Source organism: Ptychodera flava, chromosome 20, assembly GCF_041260155.1.
Source record: "Ptychodera flava strain L36383 chromosome 20, AS_Pfla_20210202, whole genome shotgun sequence".
In the NCBI taxonomy this organism is placed as follows: domain Eukaryota; kingdom Metazoa; phylum Hemichordata; class Enteropneusta; family Ptychoderidae; genus Ptychodera; species Ptychodera flava.
The window spans coordinates 37,518,440-37,543,044 of NC_091947.1; the positions used below are offsets into that span (position 1 = coordinate 37,518,440).

General features: G+C 36.9%; 1 protein-coding gene across 4 annotated transcripts; it reads left to right on the forward strand.

Annotated features, from left to right (window-relative positions):
• Positions 1-4,736: 4,736 nt before the first annotated feature.
• LOC139120860 (polyadenylate-binding protein-interacting protein 2-like) lies at positions 4,737-21,522 on the forward strand. 4 transcript variants are annotated; one of them, XM_070685475.1, is made up of 5 exons: positions 4,785-4,919; positions 5,979-6,246; positions 11,801-11,943; positions 15,660-15,821; positions 19,760-21,522. In XM_070685475.1, exons 3-5 carry the CDS (start codon positions 11,818-11,820, stop codon positions 19,787-19,789), a joined length of 318 nt encoding a protein of 105 aa, XP_070541576.1. In that variant the 5' UTR covers positions 4,785-4,919; positions 5,979-6,246; positions 11,801-11,817; the 3' UTR covers positions 19,790-21,522. The 4 variants fall into 4 exon arrangements, with proteins under 4 accessions (XP_070541575.1, XP_070541579.1, XP_070541576.1 ...); XM_070685474.1 differs by lacking the exon at positions 5,979-6,246 and having other exon boundaries at positions 4,737-4,919; XM_070685478.1 differs by lacking the exon at positions 5,979-6,246 and having other exon boundaries at positions 4,762-4,919; positions 19,763-21,522.
• The last annotated feature ends 3,083 nt before the right edge of the window (positions 21,523-24,605 follow it).

The following is a 24,605-nucleotide window of genomic DNA, read 5'->3' on the forward strand; positions in this document are numbered from 1 at the left end:
TAGACTCCCATGTATAAGGCAGTCCATAGACTCCCATGTATAAGGCAGTCCATAGACTCCCATGTATAAGGAAGTCCATAGACTCCCATGTATAAGGCAGTCCATAGACTCCCATGTATAAGGCAGTACATAGGCTCCCAAGATAAATAAAAATTTAGTTTCTCATCGTATTCATATTGCAAAAAGGATGCAGTGACACAGTTTTTAGTCCCCACAGATAAAGTCCAGGGGGCTCATAGATTGGGTCATGTCAGTCCGTGAGTCCATCCGTTCATGCAGATATCTCAGACACTTTGACAAAATGTCATGTGACCTTGGTGACCTTTGACCTCGAATATACATATTTGTCCATAACTCAGTAACCACAAGTGGTAAACCTTTCATATATGGTATGATGGGACACCCTATGACGCCACATATTGTACCTCATTAATTATGTGCATATCTAATTTTGAGCGAGCCAATAGAGCTAGAGGTCAGATTTTTGGTATATATGGATAACTTAGCAATACAATTTTTTTGACAAAATGTCACGTGACCTTGGTGACCTTTAACCTCAAATATACATATTTGTCCATAACTCAGTAATCACTAATGCTACACCCTTCATATTTGGTATGATGGGACACCTTATGACGCCACATATTGTGCCTCATTAATTATGTGCATATCTAATTTTGAGCGAGCCAATAGAGCCAGAGGTCTGATTTTTGGTATGTAGGGATAACTTAGCAATACAATTTTTTTGACAAAATGTCAAGTGATGTCAATGACCTTTGACCTCAAATATACATATTTGTGCATAACTCAGTAACCACAAGTGCTACACTCTTCATATTTGGTATGATGGGACACCTTATGACGCCACATATTGTACCTCATTAATTATGTGCATATGTAATTTTGAGCGAGCCAAAAGAGCTAGAGGTCTGATTTTTGGTATATAGGGATAACTTAGCAATACAATTTTTTTGACAAAATGTCACGTGACCTCGGTGACCTTTGACCCCAAATATACACATTTGTCCATAACTCAGGAACCACAAGTGCTACACCCTTCATATTTGGTATGATGGGACACCTTATGACGCCACATATTGTACCTCATTAATTATGCACATATCTAATTTTGAGTGAGCGAATAGAGCTAGAGGTCTGATTTTTGGTATATAGGGATAACTTAGCAATACAATTGTTTTGACAAAATGTCACGTGACCTTGGTGACCTTTGACCTCAAATATACATATTTGTCCATAACTCAGTAACCACAAGTGCTACACCCTTCATATTTGGTATGATGGGACACCTTATGACGCCACATATTGTACCTCATTAATTATGTGCATAACTAATTTTGAGCGAGCCAATAGAGCTAGAGGTCTGATTTTTGGTATGTAGGGATAACTTAGCAATACATTTTTTTGACAAAATGTCACGTGACCTTGGTGACCCTTGACCCCAAATATACACATTTGTCCATAACTCAGTAACCACAAGTGCTACACTCTTCATATTTGGTATGATGGGACACCTTATGACGCCACATATTGTACCTCATTAATTATGCGCATATGTAATTTTGAGCGAGCCAAAAGAGCTAGAGGTCTGATTTTTGGTATTAGGGATAACTTAGCAATACAATTTTTTTGACAAAATGTCACGTGACCTCGGTGACCTTTGACCCCAAATATACACATTTGTCCATAACTCAGGAACCACAAGTGCTACACCCTTCATATTTGGTATGATGGGTCACCTTATGACGTCACATATTGTACCTCATTAATTATGCACATATCTAATTTTGAGTGAGCGAATAGAGCAAGAGGTCTGATTTTTGGTATATAGGGATAACTTAGCAATACAATTTTTTTGACAAAATGTCACGTGACCTTGGTGACCCTTGACCTCAAATATACATATTTGTCCATAACTCAGTAACCACAAGTGCTACACCCTTCATATATGGTATGATGGGACACCTTATGACGCCACATATTGTTCCTCATTAATTATGTGCATAACTAATTTTGAGCGAGCCAATAGAGCTAGAGGTCTGATTTTTGGTATGTAGGGATAACTTAGCAATACAATTTTTTTGACAAAATGTCACGTGACCTCGGTGACCTTTGACCCCAAATATACATATTTGTCTATAACTCAGGAACCACAAGTGCTACACCCTTCATATTTGGTATGATGGGACACCTTATGACGCCACATATTGTACCTCATTCATTATGTGCATATCTAATTTTGAACAAGCCAATAGAGGTAAATGTATTATTTTTAGTATATAGGGATAGACTATAGGATAGAAATTTTTTGACAAAATGTCATGTGACCTCAATAACCTTTTACCTAAAATACACGATTATGTCAATAAATAAGTAACCACAAGTGCTATGTCCTTTATATTTAGTAGGATGGGAGACCTTATGACAACACATGCTTTACCTCGTTAATTATGCCCATATATAATTGTGGGCAAGCCAATAGAGCTAGAGGTCTGAATTTTGGCATATATGGATTAATTAGCAATACAATGTTGTTTTTTTTCAAAATGTCACGTGACCTTGATGACCTTTGACCTTGAATATGCATATATATGCATAACTCAGTAATCACAAGTTCTTTACGCTTCAATTTTGATAGGATAATAGACCTTAAGATGTCACATCTTGTACCTCATTTATTATGCACATATGTATTTCTTGGCTGGCCAATACAGCTAGAGGTTTGATCTTTTTTCCCGATTTAGAACCATAACTTAGACATGCCTCTTGTTTCAAATTGGGAACAATGACATAGACCTATGTGTCCATAGATCTGAACATATACACTTTAGTGACACTTCTTAATGACCTCATTTCCCTGCCCCTCAAGACTAATACTCCTATTACAAGTGGGGACTATGTCATTGTCAATGACTTGTTATTAAAGTTATATGCCCAAAGGACGCACCGAAAAATGCAACTGAATGATGAAATTTGTGGCTGGCACAATGCATTTTTCGCAAGTATCAGCCATGTAGAAATTCAAAAACACACTGACCCTCCCCCTATTGGGCATTTTAAAAAACATGGTGACCCCCCTATCACCAGAGTCAAAAACAGGGTGACCCCCATGAATCCACAGCCACCCAGGCTGAGGAAACTGACCAGTCCCTTAAATGGTCAAGATGTGTCAGGATCTGTTTTAGTAAGGCTAGCATGATGCACCCACATACTAATCACTATTTCTTGGTCATTTCTAAATATAGCAATGCTATACAATAGTTACTCTTGTCCCTCGCCAGAATATCTTTGCCTTAATTTGGATCTCGGAAGGCAAAAATATTCCAGCGAGAGACTAGATTATACCATTGTAGGCCAATCAGCATTGTGGCAAGCATGACATCATTGAAAATTTGACAGGCACTGATGAGAAAAACCCTTTGTTCTGAGTCTACTGGACAAAAAATTGTTTCAAGGTTAACTTTTTTGGAAAAAGTCTCCTAAGGATGGGTAATTGTTGCCATACCCATGTCCCCCCAACTCCCTCCAGAAATTGAATAGTCCTCCCTAAATTTACCACCTCCCTAACTTCACCACCTCACTTCATTTACCTTGACCTCAGGTAAGAGGCAGCAAATTTTTCAGGTTATGAATTTTTATTCCCTGGATGCCACCAATTACATCTCTCCAATCAATCAATCGGTACACCCTTAAACGGGAAGTTACAGGACCGTGGGCGCACAATGGGGGATTACTGATGACACAGCCATTTTCATACATTGGACGGGAGTTTTTGAATTCTCATAGCATTGCTTTGACCGTCTGATAAATTTGAATAATCATGATGGGCACTTTCGAGGCATATATGCAAAGAGGGGTCAAATGGTCGTACAGGGAACACATTTTGAAACATATGTGTTCTCCGAAAAAAGGGAACATTTTTTCAGTTTATTTTCAATTCAAGTTCAGTCGCTATATATTCACAGACATCATATGCAAAATTTTATGACAATGAATGCCTGAAATATAGAAAAATTATGTGATTCTGGGACAAAACACGGCACGTCCGATCAGTAGCATGGGTTTTTAACATTTGCATCAAGTAGATTTACTATGATCTGGCTTTTATAGGGGAAGTCTGTTTAAGCCTTAAAATATCCAGTTTTAGCTTCATGCTTCCATCACCAGTCCTAAAATTATACACAGCTAAAAAGAGCTTAATTTGCTACTGTTTTCATTCATAAAGTAATATCTTAAGCATTGATAAGTTTAAATTCCAGCTGCCTAAAGTAACATTTTGTTGGTACAACAAAGGTGTTGATATCTAAACTCTGATTTCATGGTAATTTTAACATTGATCTGATCAATATTTTGATTACAGCAGCTTTGTCTGATTAACTCCATGTTATAAGTATGGAGAATTACAGCAGGAAATAATACATATTTCACAGATCGACTAGAACATCAAATTCATTTATTTTCAATAGCATACTGTCAAAACAAGTCAAATTTGAGATGGACCTGAGTTCCAGACATAATAAAATTTACATGTAACAGTACGATCATTAATGTATTCCCTGTTGCTTTGAAAAAAAAAGAAAACATTAGATTATTATATATGGCAGAATTTCCAATTCTGAATGTCCTTTGTATGTGCCAGTTGGCTACTGAGTTCAATGAAGATTCTGTCTGTTGTATTCTATAATTTGACTGTGACGAGAATTCTGATTCTGAATCTCATGCCGACTTTTCTATGCCATGTGTTGACGTATACGCATATGGTGGCACGAACCATCGAGGTCAATGAACTTATGAAAACAAAACAACCGGAGCTGCGGAGTGAATGTTTCAACGTCGAGTCTCACACCAGTGCAATACTTCTCCGCCGTCTACACATTTCTCAAGCGCGACAAACTCAAAAGGTATGAATTTGTGTTTTAAGTTTTCGCAGACAAAAGTAGGAAATTTCCATGAAGTGCTTGTATTCTCCATTATCATTTCAACAAATGCTTTCGTCGGCCATTGACACCATTCTGTTCATTTTTTTACCGTGTGTCTTGTCAAGAGGTAACAATATCGATCGCATAGAAGGGCAGCACTTATTATTTTTGTAGTGGATGTCTTCAGTCTTTAACTAGGTTTGCATATTATTGCCAATTTATCGAATCCATCTCTCTAATTATATGCGGAACAGGGCACGACATCTTTATGTCCCGTAGCTATTTGTTGGCCAACATTTTGTAAACATCGCACAGGCACAGAGCCAGCCAAACAGATGTTTGTTTGTCCGCCATTTTTTTTCTCCCAAAAATAATGACGCTGCTCGCAGCAAGGAGAATTGCACAATACCATCGTCCAAAAACATTAGCGAAAGGGTAACTATTATCTCTGAGAATAGTAATTTATAATTTATTACTTTACATTCATGCAAATATTTCATGCATAAAGTATTCAGAAACAGCAACGTCTGTACATAGGGATCCGAGGTAGCTGAGTGAGTGTGACCACGATGACATGAAAAGGGTGATAGAACCAAGTTATGGCATTTATCACTCATAATTTTCTTCCGATTTGAAGATTAACATCTCGTATGAAAATTCAAACGAAAAATTATGGTGTCATCGGATTAACTTCAAGCATTGAAGCATGTGCAATGTACATATCTACATGTATTTCTCATCCCTCGATGGCAGCAGGGCAGGGCTGCGTGATACGGATCTCCCACAGTCTGTTCACTGCGTTGCCATGATGTTGTAGTTTACCCCTGTAATGACACCAGCACTCTAATGTTCTATTTAAGCAATAACCCCTGCCTCAGATGGGTATACATGAGATTTTGGTGCAATTTGCGACATATAGCACGAGCCGGTGGGCGATTGCTATATGGAGCAGATTGTACCAAATCGAGTGAATACCCGACTGCAGCGGGGGTTATTGCTATTATATTGTATCAACTTGTGTGTCTTTGTTGTCTTGCTTAGGTATTTTCCTCCCTTGGAGCCCCAAATGCAGAAAACGGACGTCTGAAAGATCGAACGTCGGAAATTCTGTGCCCCAGACAGAGCATTTTTTAGTTGGGATTACGTACACACACATGTATCCTACGTACGATAAATACACATTACATTCATCATTCATCAACATCCCATTTTATTCGCATGCAACACTATACTTGTTAAAAACTACCTGCTGCAGACACAGAAAATGGGTCAAGAGTTCAAATCAAAAGAAAAAGTAACAATTTATTAGGTAAATAATCCTGGCCATTTGGCATGCTAAAAATAGATTTGTCTCATTCTGTACCGTATACATCAGCCGTCTTGACATTCAGAGGTGGTATGGTGAGGTTACAGGAGCTGCGTTTGATGGATACCTTGGACGTTCATTGTACCAGAAAACAAACATTTTTGAAATTGTCCAGACGTGGGATGACTGCAACTGTGATGAACAATTGTGCAGAGTGTGACAGTTGCCCGATGCAGCGAGAGCTGGACGCTGACACTGCTTGTTGCATTTGATGTCAGCTTTCGTCGCAGTCACCAGGAGTCATCCCATTCTTAGGGGAGAACCATTTGATTTCTGGGGGGGGATATGGAGGATTTTGAGAAAAAAAAATTGTCACCAGGTGCAATAGTAGAAAAAAAAATTGATCCTGTCATGGCCTGAGAGAAAAAAAATTGTCATAACAGACAGAAGTGAAAAAAAAATTGTCACAATGCACCAGAAATGAGCAAAATTTGGAAACCTTATTCTCATGTATTCTTTGCCGGCGCACCGCCATAGGCGGCGCAAATGTTTTTACCACAAGCAATTCTTATGTTTTTTTCCCAGCACTTATGATATAAGCATGCACTACATACTTTACACCTCAGTGCACTCAATGTTTTCCTTCCCTTTTCTGACCCAAGAAATCATATTTTATTTTGCACCCCCTCTCGCGCTCTCCCCCCTTGGTTCTTCTAACAGTTTTACCGGTAAAAGACAAATTGAAAATACCTCTCAGATTGCACTACACTGCACCGTGGCGCACATCAATTTCTCAAAATTTTCACAGGATCTAGGACAAAACTGAACTGTTATGAATTCATCCTTTATTATCACTGAAACATGTGCTTTAATTGACCTCAGTTCAATGACCATTTTGACAGTTAAACATACCATATTCAGGCTTTTCATTAGAAGCTGGCAGCTGAAGAAATGACACAAGAAGGGGACAGATTTTCCGTTCCTGTATATTCATTTGTCTTCAGACTCTGGCAAACAAAACTATTTTTCACAAAATGTATAGTCATTGTTTGGTTGTTGAATATTGTGACTCAAACACTGATCATGCAAAAAATGTAAAAAAAATATCAGTGTTCAATGTCATTTTCAAACAGTTTTACTGAGTGCAAAATAAACTGAAACTCCTCTCAGATTGCACCATTAAACATATCAATTTCTCAAAATGTCCAATACGAGAGGGGGAAACCCCCCTCTCATGCTCTTCCCTTGGGGTGTTCTAACAGTTTCACTTATTATAATAAAAAAGATTAAAAAAACTTCTCAGATTGCACCAGACTGCAACATTGCACACATCAATATCTTAAAAATTTCCATGCAAGGTAGGGGAAAGCCCCTGTAACACTTTCCCCCCTAAGCCTCTCGCGTGTTCTCCCCCTGTACTTTCAAATTCTGCCCGGTCAGATATCCTAGTGAAAACCCTGTCATAATACCCATCAAAATTAAACAATATACATATGGTTAGATACTGGTTATAGCATGAGCTTTTATATCTTTATTTTATTGTGACTTTGAATTTCATTTTGATGGGTTCACCTTTTTTGAACCATCATGAGATAACTGATGATAGTCTAGCAGAGTACATCAGGATTTGAAAGCTAGGTCTTTACTGTTGCTGTATTTTGTAAATTTTACAATAACACGTATTGGTATGTAACTTTTCTAAGTGGGGGGTGGGGGTCAGTCAAAATTTCAGAGTTAGAGAAAGAGGTTACTCAAATTCATCAGGGTTGGCCAGGAGGAGGGTCACTTGAAATTTCGGAGTTTCAGGCCGTAAATAATGACCGCTCCCTTATATACAACGCATCACAAACTTGATGACCAATAAATAAAAAATTTGCACTGCTACTCCATTTGAAAAAAAAAAATTGATGCAGGTCTGACAGTAGAAAAAACAAATTGCTGTCACTCTGACAGAGAAAAAAAATTTGCTCCCGTACCCACTTCCTCCATACCCCCCGAAATAAAATCAAATGGTTCTCCCCTTATTTTGAACTTCTTGATCTACATCGTTAGGTCACCCTGGTCTGTTACAGCCCAAACTTTGGTAAAGAATATCTGACATACCGTTACTGTGAGGAAATGTCAATTTATTAGTGTATGAACTAATACTAGCTTCATTTTAAAGAGCGGTAGGATATATCACGCCTTGACTCCAACAGAATCAAGCAAAGTACACGGTGTGCAGTGTTGCCATACCTAATGCAATAATTTGACATGTGTACATCACACGCAAATGTGCTGCTTCAGAGATGTCTTTCATCATCGATCCCAACTTATTATCAAAATTCGAACTTCGGTCTTTGAAGCAAAGCAGACTGTTCCGGTTTTTCCCAAGGGTCTATGGTTAAGATAGGTACCTTCAAACGCACCGACCGGGCAATTTTTGAATATGCTGATTTAGGGGCCCATTTTACCACTGCTATCATCAGTGCTAAAACAGTATTAGCATCGGTGGAATGAGCTCTCGTCCAATCAGAATGGCGCATGGTAGCATGATATAATATAATTCTAGTTAATGCACTCATAGTGCACCTTTATTTGTATTTCAAGGCCACAAGCTCATATACAAAGGGGTTTGGGTTAAGGTGGTTGGAAAGGCTAGAGCGTCAGTTATAAATTTCAACAAAACTATTAAAATATAAAAGGAGTCAACATTCTCTGTGGAATAAAAAAAACTAGACATTTGCGCACAAAGGCATTGCAGAGTTATAGCCTGTTAAAACTTCTGAAAAACTGACCAAATAAGAAGAAGTTGGGGAGTCCTTAGTGTATTAACTATGGTAGAGGTCCCCTAGCTTTTAATAAAATGTTTGAAAAGGGAAAGTCATTATTTGCTGTTTTTCAGGAAAGTTTGACAAGGCGGTGCTGGCATTCAGAGTGAGTGACTGCTATTGTAAATGCATTTTTAAATTCTTTGAGTGTCAAAGAGGTGTCAAACGTGAGATTAACCAAAAAAACTGCTCTATGACTTCAAAAGAAGGGTGCAAATATGGCTTGTTTTCAACATTTTTGACAGAATAACAGTTTTCCTACATAATTGTATACCAATTTAATCCAACTTTGAAATGAGATATGGACATGGAATTTTTACAGCCTATTAACAAGGTTACAGATAAGACTTGTACGGCACAATTTTCCTGTATTTGAAGTACTTTTTGAAAAATCACATTTTGAAATTTGAAAGAATTTTTAATAATTTTTGATATATAAACCCATGTAAAATCATAAAAACAAATTTTATTTACAAATCCTGCCGTACAAATCTTACAATAAATAGTGTCAACATATTTATAACTAATTTGGTAATATTAATACTATCCAATTATTACTAAATTCAAATATGTAAAAAAAATATGAAAATTAAATTTTAATATTTACTGGTGTCATATTTCAAAATCATGGCTGCAAATATACAATTTTTATATTCTTTGGAGAAAATATTAACTAAGGGAGTTATCCTGAAAATTTGAACTAAATATCTTGATTCTAACACTTGAAACTTGACATTGAGAAAAGAATTGATGCAAAAATAGCCTTTCCAACCACCTTAATGGAAATACATATTTGCACAGCGGAGAGGTAATGACTTGCATCCCTTTGGAGCAACTGATAGATTTCACTCATTGTATAATTTGCCCCAGAGTATATTTATTAATAATTGATGTCATATGCTCCACCATCAAATTAAATAGGGGAGGTACAGCTTGCAAGTTTGAAGCATGAATGAAAAATTAATGGCACGACCAGACCATCTTTTGCATTTGGTTCAAGGGTAATGAGCCAAAACAATATTTTGGTCAACTGCTAATAAGAGTTCATGTATTTAGCCTTCATGTCACTTATGAAAGTTCTACCAATTTGCAAACACCACTGGTGCAGTGTTGAGTCAAGCACCAGCCTCTAACTCGGGTCAGTAGAGATAAGATGTCAACATGGATGTAACCAGATATGAACTGAAAATGCTCACGTGTTTCATTATATATTGCAGTTATGTGTAAAATTGAACCTTTGCCACATGTTTGCAACTTCATTGAAAGTATTATGATCAACATAATGAGCAATAATCACCGCCGATTAGGTCATGAAGTATACAAATATGTAATTAGCTGAAATAAAAATATTAAAGTTCTTTGACTGCTACAAAATGCTAATAAGCATAAAAAGTGTTAACTTTATGAAAATATATCTCAATTAACATTTGTCAGATTGTCTCGGCAAAGCAGCCAAAAATAATATTTTCAAAAAGTGTTGCATTAAAGTCACCATGAGTGAATCCAAAAGAAGTTGTTGTATACAGATCTTGTAAACAACCAGCCTTTTATTTACAAGATTCAGGATAACATTATATAGTATAATCACAATGAGCATGATCTGTATAGACAGTAAACTTTGCTGCTTTAAAGGTCATATTATTAATCAACAACTCTTACATCTGTGGATGTATGACAGTTTTGTATGAAAAACTGCTTGGAACTTTAGTTTGAAGGGTTTTTGTTTCTTTCATTATCATATTGTATGTTCATGGAATTGTTTGTCTGTGTAAGTCTTTCTGTACAAATCCTGGTTTGATGCTTTTAAATTGGTTAGAAGGGCTTTCAAACACAGATGTACATATCTAATGCCACAGATTCCTTGGTATATATAGGTTCGTGTTTGGAAGTTCCCTCATTTGTCTATGATTCTGCAATGCTATGATTCTGCAATGGTGGCAGTTTGAGACATACCATTATCATGTAGGTGTTGCTTCATAAACAGTGGAAGCTCTAAAGAATCCCATTGTTACATGTTATGCCAGTCTTCGATTGTGCAACCGTTGACTTAAGAGAGACCAAATATAGTCTAAATTCTGTGAAATACAATATTATTTTGGCAGATTGTATCACTAGTGATGATATACTTGATTACATGGTATTGAAAGTGTGTGATCACGAGTTTCAACAGTTGCCAACCATTTCATACTTATATGGACGATGCATCTAAATTTGTTCAAATGCACTTTACTAATAATATCACAAGCTAAGGTCCATAGAAGCTATTAAATGTCGTGTCATTCTGGCCTATCATATGTAACTAAATGTGAGGAAAGTCACTATTTTCTAAACCATGCCATAGGGCTGTATCGTCAGTTCACATCCCCATTAACCCTTTTCCTACCAAGCTTGTCACTTCGCCATCTGCCAAGTCTGTAAAATTGGTAATGTGCCAAAACTACATGTATTTTCACCAACTTGGCATGGTATGCTGTGGCATTGAAGTCAGTAAACATCACGTTTACAGTATCTGTCTTTTCAAAGGGCATCAAATGTTCAAGTCTTTGTTAAGCTACAACATGAGGGGATGTCATGGATATAACCAACTTGACATTTTGGGAACATATGTGAACTTTGCTGTACAAGGGTTAAATAAAACAATTTGAAAACAATCCACTTGAACATATAAATAAATTAAGTGTATAACATGAAGCTATTTGCTTTCCTTCATTACTGTGTACTACTTTGATTGTTTGTTTTTTTATCAGGATAAAATTAAGTCATCATGAAGGGTCCTGTTGAAGTTGCAAAGTCAGATTCATTGTTGAGCAATACACCACTTATCGGAGCAACTGGTGACCAATTCGCAGACTATCTATGGATGGCAGAAGTTGAAGAATTTGACCAAAAAGTAAGAAATTAAGAATAAAAAGAAAACCTCTCTTTTTCACTCAGTGCATACATGTACCTTAGTTCTGTTGGGTAACAGACCATACTCCTTCAATAGATTTTACTGGCTTAAATAAATGTTGTATTGCTTTTGGTACCTTTTGTTGTAATCCTTTTGCCCCATGGTTTTATGGTCACCATCAGCTAGACTGACTTTGGTTAAAGTACCCTAAATTTAAAGAAATGTATGGAGCAACATACATAAGTTCCATTTTATTTTTAGCTCATATTTGTTATGTATATACAGTGTTCATTCTAGGATTTAAAAACAAGGGGCCACTGTGGGCCCCAACTCCAGTGTCCCAACAGGGCCATAGAAATCGGGGCCATTTCAGAAAATCGGGGGCCATCATCATCACACATGTAAAAACCTTGAATTTTCTGCAGAAAATATTATTGTCTATCAAGTCAAGAAAAGGAGAATACTGGAGATCGGGTGCCCCGTAACCAACCAAGCCTACTGCAAAGTTGTCCCTTGTACGTACGCAACAGGCCCAACAATGGCAACAGCAAACCGTTTGGTTTGATTCAATTGTTTACGTAACTTATGTGATGAATTATTGATATGTCAGACTTGAACAACTGTACAAATTGCTAAGAACTGTGATTTTGACTGTGGAAACGATCATGATCAAAGCTTAGCGCACCTGTAGGATTTCTCCAAGAGTGGCCCTCGATTTGCACGCATCGACAATTTAATACTAATACACTGATACAGCAAGAGAGTGTAACCCGTACCACCTAAATAAAGTGATTGATACATCAACTTTTAAACATAACTCGTATGTATTAGCAAATTTACGATCATTGGTTCTGGCCAAAGGGTTTTACACAGCGGTGTTGTTCTATGCAAAGACCTGGCTACTCTGGAAAACGAGATGTGTCCGACCTAAAATGTGTTGCTCTTCAAAACGATCATGGATGTTTTCCTTGCAGTGTTCAACGTTTCGTTTGTATAGACAGTAGACATTGCAAACGCTTCAATCAAACGTTTCAAGCCAAACTTTCCAAGCGTTTTTCTCAAACGCTGCCCGATCATCCTGGGTTCATCAACTATACCGGCGTTAAAAATCCGAGTGACGACTAGCTTTCCACCATTACGTAGTGGCCAGTGCCGTTGTTATACATTCATATCATCAGCCATGCCACTAGCTGCAGTACAGTAGCTCGATGTTTTGCCTGGGTATTTGGGTCGGACGGCAACCAAAATACCCAGGCAAAACCTCGAGCTACTGTACTGCAGCTACCATGCCACATGCTTACGGCTCCAATACTCCGTTGCCCCTGCATCAGTCCTTTCTACCCAGCTTCCAATGTACCACCATATATGCTGTAGTGGGTATTTCATTGCAAAGGTTGATGCATGGGTAACTGAATCGTTGTACATGTCACACTATGACTGAGGTAATAACCTTCGGGGAGCTACGCGAATGTACTATGAACTACCTGAACTCTGCGTGATCGACCCATTACAATGTTGTGCCCTTAGTGGCCAACGTAGAAATGAGGGCCATTCGAGATTTTATTGCGCGAATTGCGCAATGGCGCGTCCTAGAATTAACTCTGTATATATACGTATACCAAAGAACTTATACAGGGCTCAAAGTTAACTTTTTTCCCTGGTAGTCCACTTGGGCTACCATTTTATGAAGTTGGTAGCCCAGTGACAATGGCTGGTAGCCCATGCAATCTTAGTTTAGGGATATTGTTTTTTCGTTAACCAGACAAGAAAAAGCAATTTTTCAAGATTCTGCCAATGAAGTGAATTGCTAGTCATTTGATGTGAATACCTGCACACCTAATACCCAAAGGAAACAGGTATAACAGACAACAGTGAGACTCAAATGTTTGGTGGCCTATTGACAACTTCTTTCATTCTCAGAGTTTTATGCAAATTTTGATAGTCGTCATGACAACGACCAGACCTCATCACGTTGAGACATACTGTAGCAGGGCTAGAAATAGACCAAGGGCTTTCTGTTGGCTATTTTCTCTTTTTAATGATTTTTTTCCTCTATTTTTTCAATTTTCTTCATAAAATTATCTAAAACCAATGGTCCTATTGCTTTAAAATTTAGTTCACAGGTTCCTAGGGATGACCAAAATAGGATCCATTGAAATCATGGTGGAGTTTGCATATTTGTATTTTTGGGCAATTTTTGCCACTTTTGGTCAAAAACTCGTCTTTGAAACTCGATCAAATCACTTTCAAAGTAAGTGCAAAGATCATTTTGAGGTACAGCATTTTGTATTGCTGAGGTATACGATTGATTTGCACTTGTAGTGGAATTTTCTTAGTAATCATTCTGTAGGAATGCAATGTCATATGTTTACTAGTACTTAGTATTTATGAAAAATGGCATCAGTGTCATTGACTCTATTTTAGGCTCACATTTGGTATACCAATGTGAGGTTATCGTATAAGCTGAAGTCTGCGGCGTCTGTATGTGTGTACGTATAGTATGTCGGTCAACATCAAAAACTTGCAAACCACTACACTTTTTAGCTTGATATTTGGTGTGTGCTGCATCCTGGGCTATAGATGGGATTTTGTTCAAACAAAATTTGCATTGCCCAAATGAGCTTTAAAAAATGTGAAAATAGTAAAAAATTACTAACTCAAGAACTGCTGTTTTGATTGCTATGAAAATTAGTGTGCAAGTACCTTAGATGCACCTTATACAGTTTTATATATATTTTGAAGATATCTTGAATTTTGTATTTTTGCTGAATTTTTTGGTTATTTTTCTCATTTAAGTAAAAATAATCCTTCTCTGAAACTGCCTGCTCAATTGCTCTGTAATTTGGGTTGGATGTTTGCAAGGGTATTACCCTTCTAATTTGGTGAAATTATGACAAAATTAGCAAAATTACCGTTTTGGGCAATTTGTGTCATTTTTGGTCAAAAAAATAGTAAAAAATCTTATTTCTTTATAACTGCTGAACAGACAGCTTTTATATTTGGTATGCAGATGCCCGGGGATGACAATAGTTGGATGTGTGGAAATTATCCTAAAATATGCAAACTTGTATTTTTAAGACAATTTTGTCATTTTTGATCAAGAAAACTCATTCTCAAAAACTACTTGTCTGATACCTTTGTAATTTGGTATAAAAGTTCCTATGGCTGTTATTAGATAAATCTTGTGCTCAGAGTGTTGTGGAAGGCATTTTACTATTAAGTGCTGTTTACATTCAAATGATAGCACTGATAGCATTAATTAAAAAATCTCCAAGGTTGTTAATAGTTGACATATACTTTTTACATTTCCAGCCATCTGGCTATTGTAGTTCTTTGTGTAAAGCATGATCAATACCAAGGGGAGGAACATTTTATAAGGGGGGGGGGGCATCTAGAAGATTGATGAGATAGCATTATTTTTTTTACCTGATCTTTTGTACATTATATTTTCCCCACTCTCCCACCTTTTCTTTCTGTCAAGCCTTCTCTGGCTGATTATTTCAGGACATTTGCTTATGTATTTAGGATCTGCTTGTCTCATTGCTATAGAAGTTGATATGCATGTTCCTAAAGAGAACTTCCAGTACCTAAGTTGCAGACCTTATTTGCTTTTGTCCTTTTTGTTTTTCTGGTTTAAATATTTTTTTAACGGATCAATTCAAACCGAATGTGAGCACACTGTCCTTGACGGTATTTTTTAATACTATAATTGGTAGATCATGGAAGAATTACAAGAAGAAGAGTTTATGCAAGCATGTATGGAAGAAATGTTACTTGAGGAAGAAGCAGATTGCTACTATCCAGAACACTTAGATGAAAATTTTGGCACAGTTGCAGAAAACATAGCTAAAATCTCACTTACAGATATACAAGTGTTGGTAAGTAAGTCTTACATCCTAATGTATTTGTCAATCTCAAAAAGTCAGGTATCAATCATGTTTACTGCAGCCACAGACATGCTATACATTGCCAAATTAACCTACAATTTATGACCAATTTGATCGCATTTGGTCATTTGGTTGTGGTAAAAATTCTGCAGAGTAGGCTATGAGATCAATTTAATGTGGGCCAAGTCAGTTGAAGGCTAAGATTCAATTTGGACTGACATAGGCTTTGTCAGAATTCAATGTGGTTTAGTTTGTTTTTGCCAGTTCATTTTGGGCCTGCATGTAGTTGATGGCATGGAAACCATTCACGTTAGTAGTAATCTTTTGGAGACTGTGTAATCACTTTCTGTATGGAGCATGCAATACCCCTTGGACAGAGATTTCTCACAAACTCTTTAGTGATTCTTGTAGCTCACATTTAAATTTGGTACATATATGTATATATTCTGAAGAGACCTTATATGGTAAGTAGCGGCATCTGTACCAGTATTTCTATCTGTCTGTGTTCAGTATAATTTCTACCATATTCAAACTCACAGCACCCAGTCACCTAGTGAAGACATCAAAGTCAAAAGTGCTTGGCCAAATCACAACCCTTAAAAAAGAGAAGTTCAATAACTAAGCTTAGTTGTTACAATGTTTCTGACTCTAACCCCTCCAGAAGCTGTAGAATTCATGAAGCACTTGCACTCACATACTCGCTATCACACATCACATGCCAACTTTATCAGAGCAATGAATTGATCGCTTAACTTAGCAAAAGACAGCCTTTTGGACAATTGTGTATGTATTATGTCTGTCTGTCTGTTTTTCTGTCTATCTATCTGTCTGTCCACATCAAAAACTCCAAAGCTGAAGCACCTACCATCTTGTTGTTTGGTGTGCAGTGTGCGCTTTGTTGAAGATCTGAATTTGTGCAAACGAATATGTCAGTATCAAACATATGCAACTGAGAAAAATAAATATTCTGCATATTGCTGAAACTCTGTAAATACGAGCCAAGTTTGGTTGAAACTTGGTATGCAGGTTCCTTCAGGTGACTTCAGCTAAGTGGTTTCAAACAGTTTTGAAATTTGCATATTTGTATTTTTGGGGTATTTTTCCTGTTTTAGGTACAAAAATTTCCTTCTGTGAAACAGCTTGTCTGATTGCTTTGAAACTTAGTGTGTATCTTCCTCGGGGTGACCTCAGTTAGGTTTGTTTACATATTTGTAATTTTGTAGCAATTTTCCTCATTTTTGTCAAAAAATCATCTACTCTGAAACTGCTTGTCTAATTACTCTTAAACTTGATATGCAAGTTTCAAGGGGTGAACTCAGTTGAAGTTTGTTTAAATGATGATGAAGTTTATGTATGTCATTTTGTTGCAATTTTTGCTGTTTTTTTCATCAATTTTTTGCTCACGTGTTCACACACATGAACATATGTCGCAGCGATGTCTGTCTGTCTGTCTGTCTGTCTGTCTGTCTGTTGGTCCAATATCTCAAAAAACGGCTATCAGATCAGAATCAAATCTGGTACATAGATTCAGTTAGCAAATGGCAAGGACTGATTAGTTTTTGGTGGGTGTGGCTTGCATACTTTTTGCTCATTTGCATAATTAATGATTTTAGAAAAAACGGATATACATTAAAAACGACTGCACACAATTTGATGAGATTTACTACAAATGTTGATCACACCAAGATATGTCAGCAGTAGGAACCATTAAGGGGTGACATGAAAGATAGTTACTAATTTGCATATTAAATGAACTTTCCTAATTAGGGATATATGTCTGATTTGACACGATCAAAATTGACCAAACTTGCTGCATGTATTGAAGGTACTATGATACAATATTATTGAAAGTCATTTAGCAGTTTCTCTTCAGCCGATTCCGTATTTGCGTATTTAATGAATTTTCCTAATTAGGGATATATTTCTGAATTGACTAGACCAAAGTTGACAAAACTTGCTTCATGTATTGGAGATATTATGATACAACATTATAACATTATTGAAAATCATTAAGTATTTTTACTTCAGCCAATTCCTAATTTACATATTTAATGAACTTTGCTAATTAGGGATATCTGAAGTGACAGGACCAAAATTGATGAAACTTACTATATACATTAAAGATACTATGATACAACATTATTGAAGGTCATTTAGCAGTTTTACTTCAGCCAATTCTGAATTTGCATATTAAATGAACTTTCCTAATTAGGTATATATATCTGAATTAACTTGATTGTAGTGGTTGAAACTTGCTGTATACATCAAAGATACTGTGATATAACATTATTGAAAGTCAAAAGACATTTTTATTTCGGCCAATTTCTAATTTGCATATTAAATGAATTTTCATAATTAGGGATATATATCTGAATTGACTTGATCAAGATTGATGAAACTTGCTATGTACATTAAAGACTCTATAATACAATATTATTGAAAGTCTTTAAGCATTTTCTCTTCAGCCAATTCCTAATTTGCATATTTAATGCAAAAATTTTAAAGTCTAACACGTATATGGTCGGTAATCGTACCCCTAAAATGCGGTATTTTCCCGCAAAATGCCTGGCAAGAAACTGTGCAGGAGAGCCAATTTTCTGGAGACACGGAAAAGGGGGCCGGTTTTGACCGACTTGGCAGGATAACGGACAGGGGCGCTTGGCAGGAAAAGGGTTAATGTGTTCAGTAGTAGCTAGATGTTGTGATCCAGCAAGTGCAACTTTGCTACATTATATTTTGTTTTATTTTGTCGAAATGATGTTAACACAGATCCATTGCACAATTGGGTTCATGTGTTGCAACTTGCTGGCCATTTTCAGGGCTCTTTACATTTCTGATTAATTCTTTTGATCAAGAATATCTCATGGTAGCAGGATCAACTTTCATGGTATGTTTGGTTCTTACAAGTACTCTGTATACGTATGTTGTGTACAGGGTGTTTTCCAATCAAAACTTTTTTGCAATATAAAACAAGTATGGTAGATTGTTGTAAGATATGCAATTAAGCACATGCGCTTGGCACATTGCTGGGATAATAATCGTATTTAATATGTAGAATGTCTATATACGACTTGATTATTCAATAAAAGAATTACCGAACGTGATATTAGTGTACGCCTATAGGCCTACATGTTGACTGCATTATATACGAATGGCTATGGCTGCCTGGGTCGGGCCCGGCAAACGCACTGCATAATCATCAATGTGTAGAATGTCTACATGACTTGATTATTTAATAAAGAATAACGGTAGGTGATATTACTGTACATGTTGGCTAGCTTGACCGAGCAGCTGTAGAGCTCTGCAGGGCTTGGGCCTGTTGTCCACTGCTGCACAGACAGGAAGGGAAGGTCTGAAAGCTTTTCACTGCCCGATTTCATAAATCAGCGAAATTCACGAACTCTGAGCGTTTCCAGTGATAAAAACTGGTCAACGGTCAGATGGTTGCATAAACAATCGATCAACTGACCTCTTTTGCCTAAAATCATACCTTACCCTATGCTACTGGCGAGAAATCGTCCTGAAATAAAACCCTTCGCAGATGACGTATTGTCTTTCAATTGCTCTTCTCTCATTGGACACGTACATTGCATGCAGCTGATTCAAAATGGCCGGCGCTGGGTTATTGTGCCGCCAGCCGATTTCAGGACGATTAGTAGTATCAAGTCATGTAGACATTCTACACATTGATGATTATGCAGTGCGTTTGCCGGGCCCGACCCAGGCAGTCATAGCCATTCGTATATAATGCCAGTCAACATGTAGGCCTACAGGCCTACACTAATATCACGGACGGTGATTCTTTTATTGAATAATCAAGTCGTATATAGACATTCTACATATTAAATACGATTATTATCCCAGCAGTGTGCCAAGCGCCTGTGCAATTAGGCACTAACATTGAATGGAATTTTTAAATATTTTTATAGCAGAATGAAGAAGACTCGCCAGACAGCTAAAGTTTCTCTTTTCTACGTTCCTCGACCTCTACATAACATATCATGGAAGTAATGGATCTGTCACAATAAGTAAAAGCAATGGTTTGTGCACTCGACCAGCTCTAGATGTCCACAGTAACTACTGGTACTTGGTCAAGGAGGCAAACGAGTGCAAGATATGGTGCACTGGTGGAGATGAGGAATACAGGCATACTTTAAGAAAGAATCTTGGTCTTTTGAGCTTTCATCATGTGTCATAATGTTACTTTTTTATCCTAGAGTGTTTGTTATTCAAGAGAAAAACATTAAAAAAAAGGCTTCATCCTTTCAAAAGATTTATATCACAAATACTGTGAAAAAGTTCATTTGTGTAAATTATGTCTTGGTAATTAAATGTTAATCAATGCACATTCACTTTTTTCACAGTTTGGAAATTATCAGTAAATTTTGTTCTGTCATATACTTTAGTTTGATCATTAAGTTTACAAACTGTCATTCTGTTAATTTCATAATTGTGAGTAACTGTTCCTAGTATAGCATAATACAGACCACAAAAGCGGACCTTCTGATATTGGTGCATCCTGGAGGTAGCATTACGTCATCATGGGAAAATATATATGTACTGTAGGTTATGTGATTATTTGCCTTCTTCCTTGCTGGAAATGTCCGTGATTTGTTATCAAGGACATACTATTCCCATGTTGCCTCTCAGTAAAGAAAATGTTATCTCTGCCTGATTACCTTCAAATGCTGTTAAAAGGAAATGATGAAACCTTGTGAACACTTGTTGAGATGAGTTACCATGTGAAAAATGTATCTTTCAAACTGCATGCACGTGTTTTCAATTTTTTTATGTTTTTTGCAATGTTTGGCAAAGTGATGCACTCCATTAAATGTAAAGCCTGCTAATAACCGTAAAGAGTTTATTTACAAAAAAGAGGTGAACTTAAGTACCACATAATGGTACTATGTAATTTACAAACTGAAAAGCAAAGTTTCTATTTGTCATTTTAATTAACATTTTGTCAAACGCATGCAGATGAATGTCTGTGTCCTGCATTGCTAAGTATAAATTGTCTGTCAAATATAAGTACTTTTTTGAAAAATCTGTGATAATTAAGTACCGGTATGTCAATATGTAATTCTCCTCGGACTATCCCATGACATTTCAACTTTGGACTAAAATAACTAACCGCTCTGAACTTCTGAGGATACTTTTTGTCATATTTGGGGAAAGAAAATCGTCTCAGAAACCTCTTGTCCAAGTGCTGGAAATTTAATTCATTTGTCCATAGGTTTGATGTAATTTCGTTTCATAAATATTGTGACAAAATTGACAAGAGTGATAACTTAAAATATTTTTGTCATTTCCGAAAATCTGTCACTTCATACGGGGGGTATTACTATAAGCTGAATGTGACCTATGGGATGTCTTTTTCTGATTTGTCAAAATTGTGATGAACTAAGCAAAATTTCAGTTTCGAAAATTCATGTATGTGCTGATTTTCATCCAATTTTTTTCTTTCTTAAACTACTTTAATTTCTGATTTGATTGTACAACCCCAAGGGTATGGTCCAAGTCTGGACAAACCTTGGCAGTTTTGTGACTATATACATGTTAATTTTGGTCAATAAGAATTATATGAATGGAAAAGTTCATTTTACTTTGTTGGACATGATACCCCAAACATGTGAAACAAATGTTGCTTGCCTGATGTACTATTGTTTAAAACAATAAATGTTTGCAAAACATAGCTTGATTGTCTCACTGGTTGTGTGATCATCTCACTGGTAGGGTGATCGTCTCACTGGTATTGAGATCATCTCCCTAGCAGTGTGATCGTCTCACTGGTTGTGAGATCGTCTCATTGGTAGTGCTACGTCTCACTTTTAGTGTGATCGTCTCACTGGTAGTGTGATCGTCTCACTGGTAGTGTGATCGTCCCTCTGGTAGTGTGAGCGTCTCCCTGGTAGTGTGATAGTCTCAATGGTAGTGTGAGCGTCTCACTGGTAGTGTGATCGTCTCACTGGTGGCGTGATCGTCCCTCTGGTAGTGTGAGCGTCTCCCTGGTAGTGTGATAGTCTCAATGGTAGTGTGAGCGTCTCACTGGTGTTATCGTCTCACTTTTAGTGTGATTGTCTCATTGGTGGTGTGAGCGTCTCACTGGTTGTGTGATCGTCTCAATGGTAGTGTGGTCGTCTCACTGGTTGTGTGATCATCTCACTGGTTGTGTGATCATATCACTTGTAGTGTGATCGTCTCACTGGTTGCGTGATCATCTCACTAGAAGTGTGATCGTCTCACTGGTGTGATTGTCTCACTGGTGTGATCGTCTCATTGATAGTGTGATCGTCTCATTGGTGGTGTGAGCGTCTCTCTGGTTGTGTGATCGTCTCATTGGTAGTGTGATCGTCTCAATGGTAGTGTGATTGTCTCACTGGTTGTGTGATCATATCACTTGTAGTGTGATCGTTTCACTGGTTGTGTGATCATCTCACTAGAAGTGTGATCGTCTCACTGGTTTGATTGTCAGACTGGTGTGATCGTCTCATTGGTAGTGTTATCGTCTAATTGGTGGTGTGAGCGTCTCATTGGTAGTGTGATCGTCTCACTGGTGATGTGATCATCTCACTAGAAGTGTGATTGTCTCACTGGTGTGATTGTTTCACTTGTGTGATTGTCTCATTGGTAGTGTGATCGTCTCAATGGTCGTGTGATCGTCTCATAGGTGTGATCATCTCACTTGTGTGAGCGTCTCATTGGTAGTGTGATCGTCTCAATGGTAGTGTGATCGTCTCATTGGTAGTGTGATCATATCACTGGTAGTGTGATCGTCTCACTGGTAGTGTGATCGTCTCACTGGTAATGTGATTGTTGAACTGGTGGCACTGTTCGTCTCAATGGCAGTGTGATTGTCTCACTGGTAGTGTGATTCTTCCAGAAGTAGTGTGAATTGTTCCAGAAGTAGTGTGATTGTCTCGCTGTTCATTTTGTACAGAGAATGTATTTATTTCACATATCAAACTGCATTGCAATGATTGCAGTGTTGCTCAAAAAAGGATGCCAAGAATGTGGCACCAGTATATATACTTCAGTATTTTAATCCATATGAATTCAAATTAAATTCCTGGCAACTTAGATGATGTTTATTGCAGATACACCATTGTTCTGTCACAATTTTCATAAACATTATTCCTTTGGAAATCAATAGTAATTTTTTGCTCACAGTTGGTATTTATATATATATATGAAAGAGAGCTCATGATATTAAAGTTGGTGGCATCTGTACCGGTATGAATGTGTGTGTGAATGTCTGTATTTGGTCACATTTGGTATATGTACATATGTGAAAGAGAGATGGTATTAAAGTCGGTAGCATCTGTATGTAATACATGTACATCCACATCAAAAACTTGAACACCGCAGCTCCTACCATCTCAGTCTTTGATGTGCAGGTGCATCCAGGGATGGAGATGTGAATTTATTCAAATGAACATGCATGTGTCAAAAATATGCAAATGAGGCATAAAAGGAGACGAAATCCTGCAAATTGGTAAATTACTGTAACCATTGGCCAGATTGGGTTGAAATTTGTACTGCTTGTACTTGCACACTACCTTTAAGGAACCTTAATTGGTGTGTTCAAATCGTTGAAATTTACATTTTGTATTTTTGGGGCATTTTACCTAAAAAAATTCTCTGAAACTGCCTGTCAGATTGCTTTGAAACTTGGTATGCAAGTTCCTTGGGTTGACTTCAGTCAGGTTTGTTCAAATTGTGGTGAAGTTTTCCCCATTTTTGGTCCATAAATTATTTTTGAAACCACTCATTATACTGCTCTGACACTTGGTATGCATGTTCCTTAGGAGTGGCCTCAATCAGATTTGTTCAATTGATAGAGGAATTTTGTGTTTGTATTTTCAGAGCAATTTTTCCTGTTTTTTTTTAGCTCATATTTGGTATATTTATACCAAAGAGAGCTTATATGATAAGTCAGTGGCGTATGTCCGTATCAAAAACTCCATGGTGTTAAGGTCCTCAGCGATGATCTACATAAGTTTTATTCAAATAATGCTAAAACATGTAATTTTTAGCTCATATTTGGTATATGTATAAATACCATTTGAAGAGAGCTTATATGTTGAGACGGTGGCATCTGTATGTCTGTTTGGGGAGCAATTGTTGCTGTTTTTGGTGAACAAAATACCACATGATTTATTCCTAGAATTCCCTAGTCTATTGCAAAAACTTGAGAACCGCTGCACATTATTTGCTTTGTAGATGCAATGCTGAATTGGCATTTGCTCAAATGAAATTATTATTACCAATAGACGTAAATAAGCAGAACAAGTAAAAAATACCGCAATGATACGGTGTCGCTCACATTTGATCAGAATTGGTACATACCAGTATGGGTACCAAGGATCGACAATAAATGTTTTTCTATCTGTTCAGTGCAGGAAAATTCTACGCTTATTTATTTATTTATTTATTTTACTTTATTTAAACAGGATAAGTCAATTCATTTCCCACACAAAGGTGTTCTATGATCTCCCATGACGTCCTGCATAAAAAGCAAAAGGTACACAACAAACAAATAAAAACAGACACGTAGAATGAATAAAATTGACAAAAGTACATCAAAAGTGACGAGACTTAAAAACACAAAGCATACAAATTAAACATATTTCTCCACTAAATATTTAAAATTACAAAGTTCTTTTTGAGATTTTATATATGAGGGTAGAATATTCCATAGTCTTGTGCCTCTATTCAGAAATGTGTTTCTACCCTTCTGTAGGCGGAACATGGGCACAATTAATTTATCACTAACAG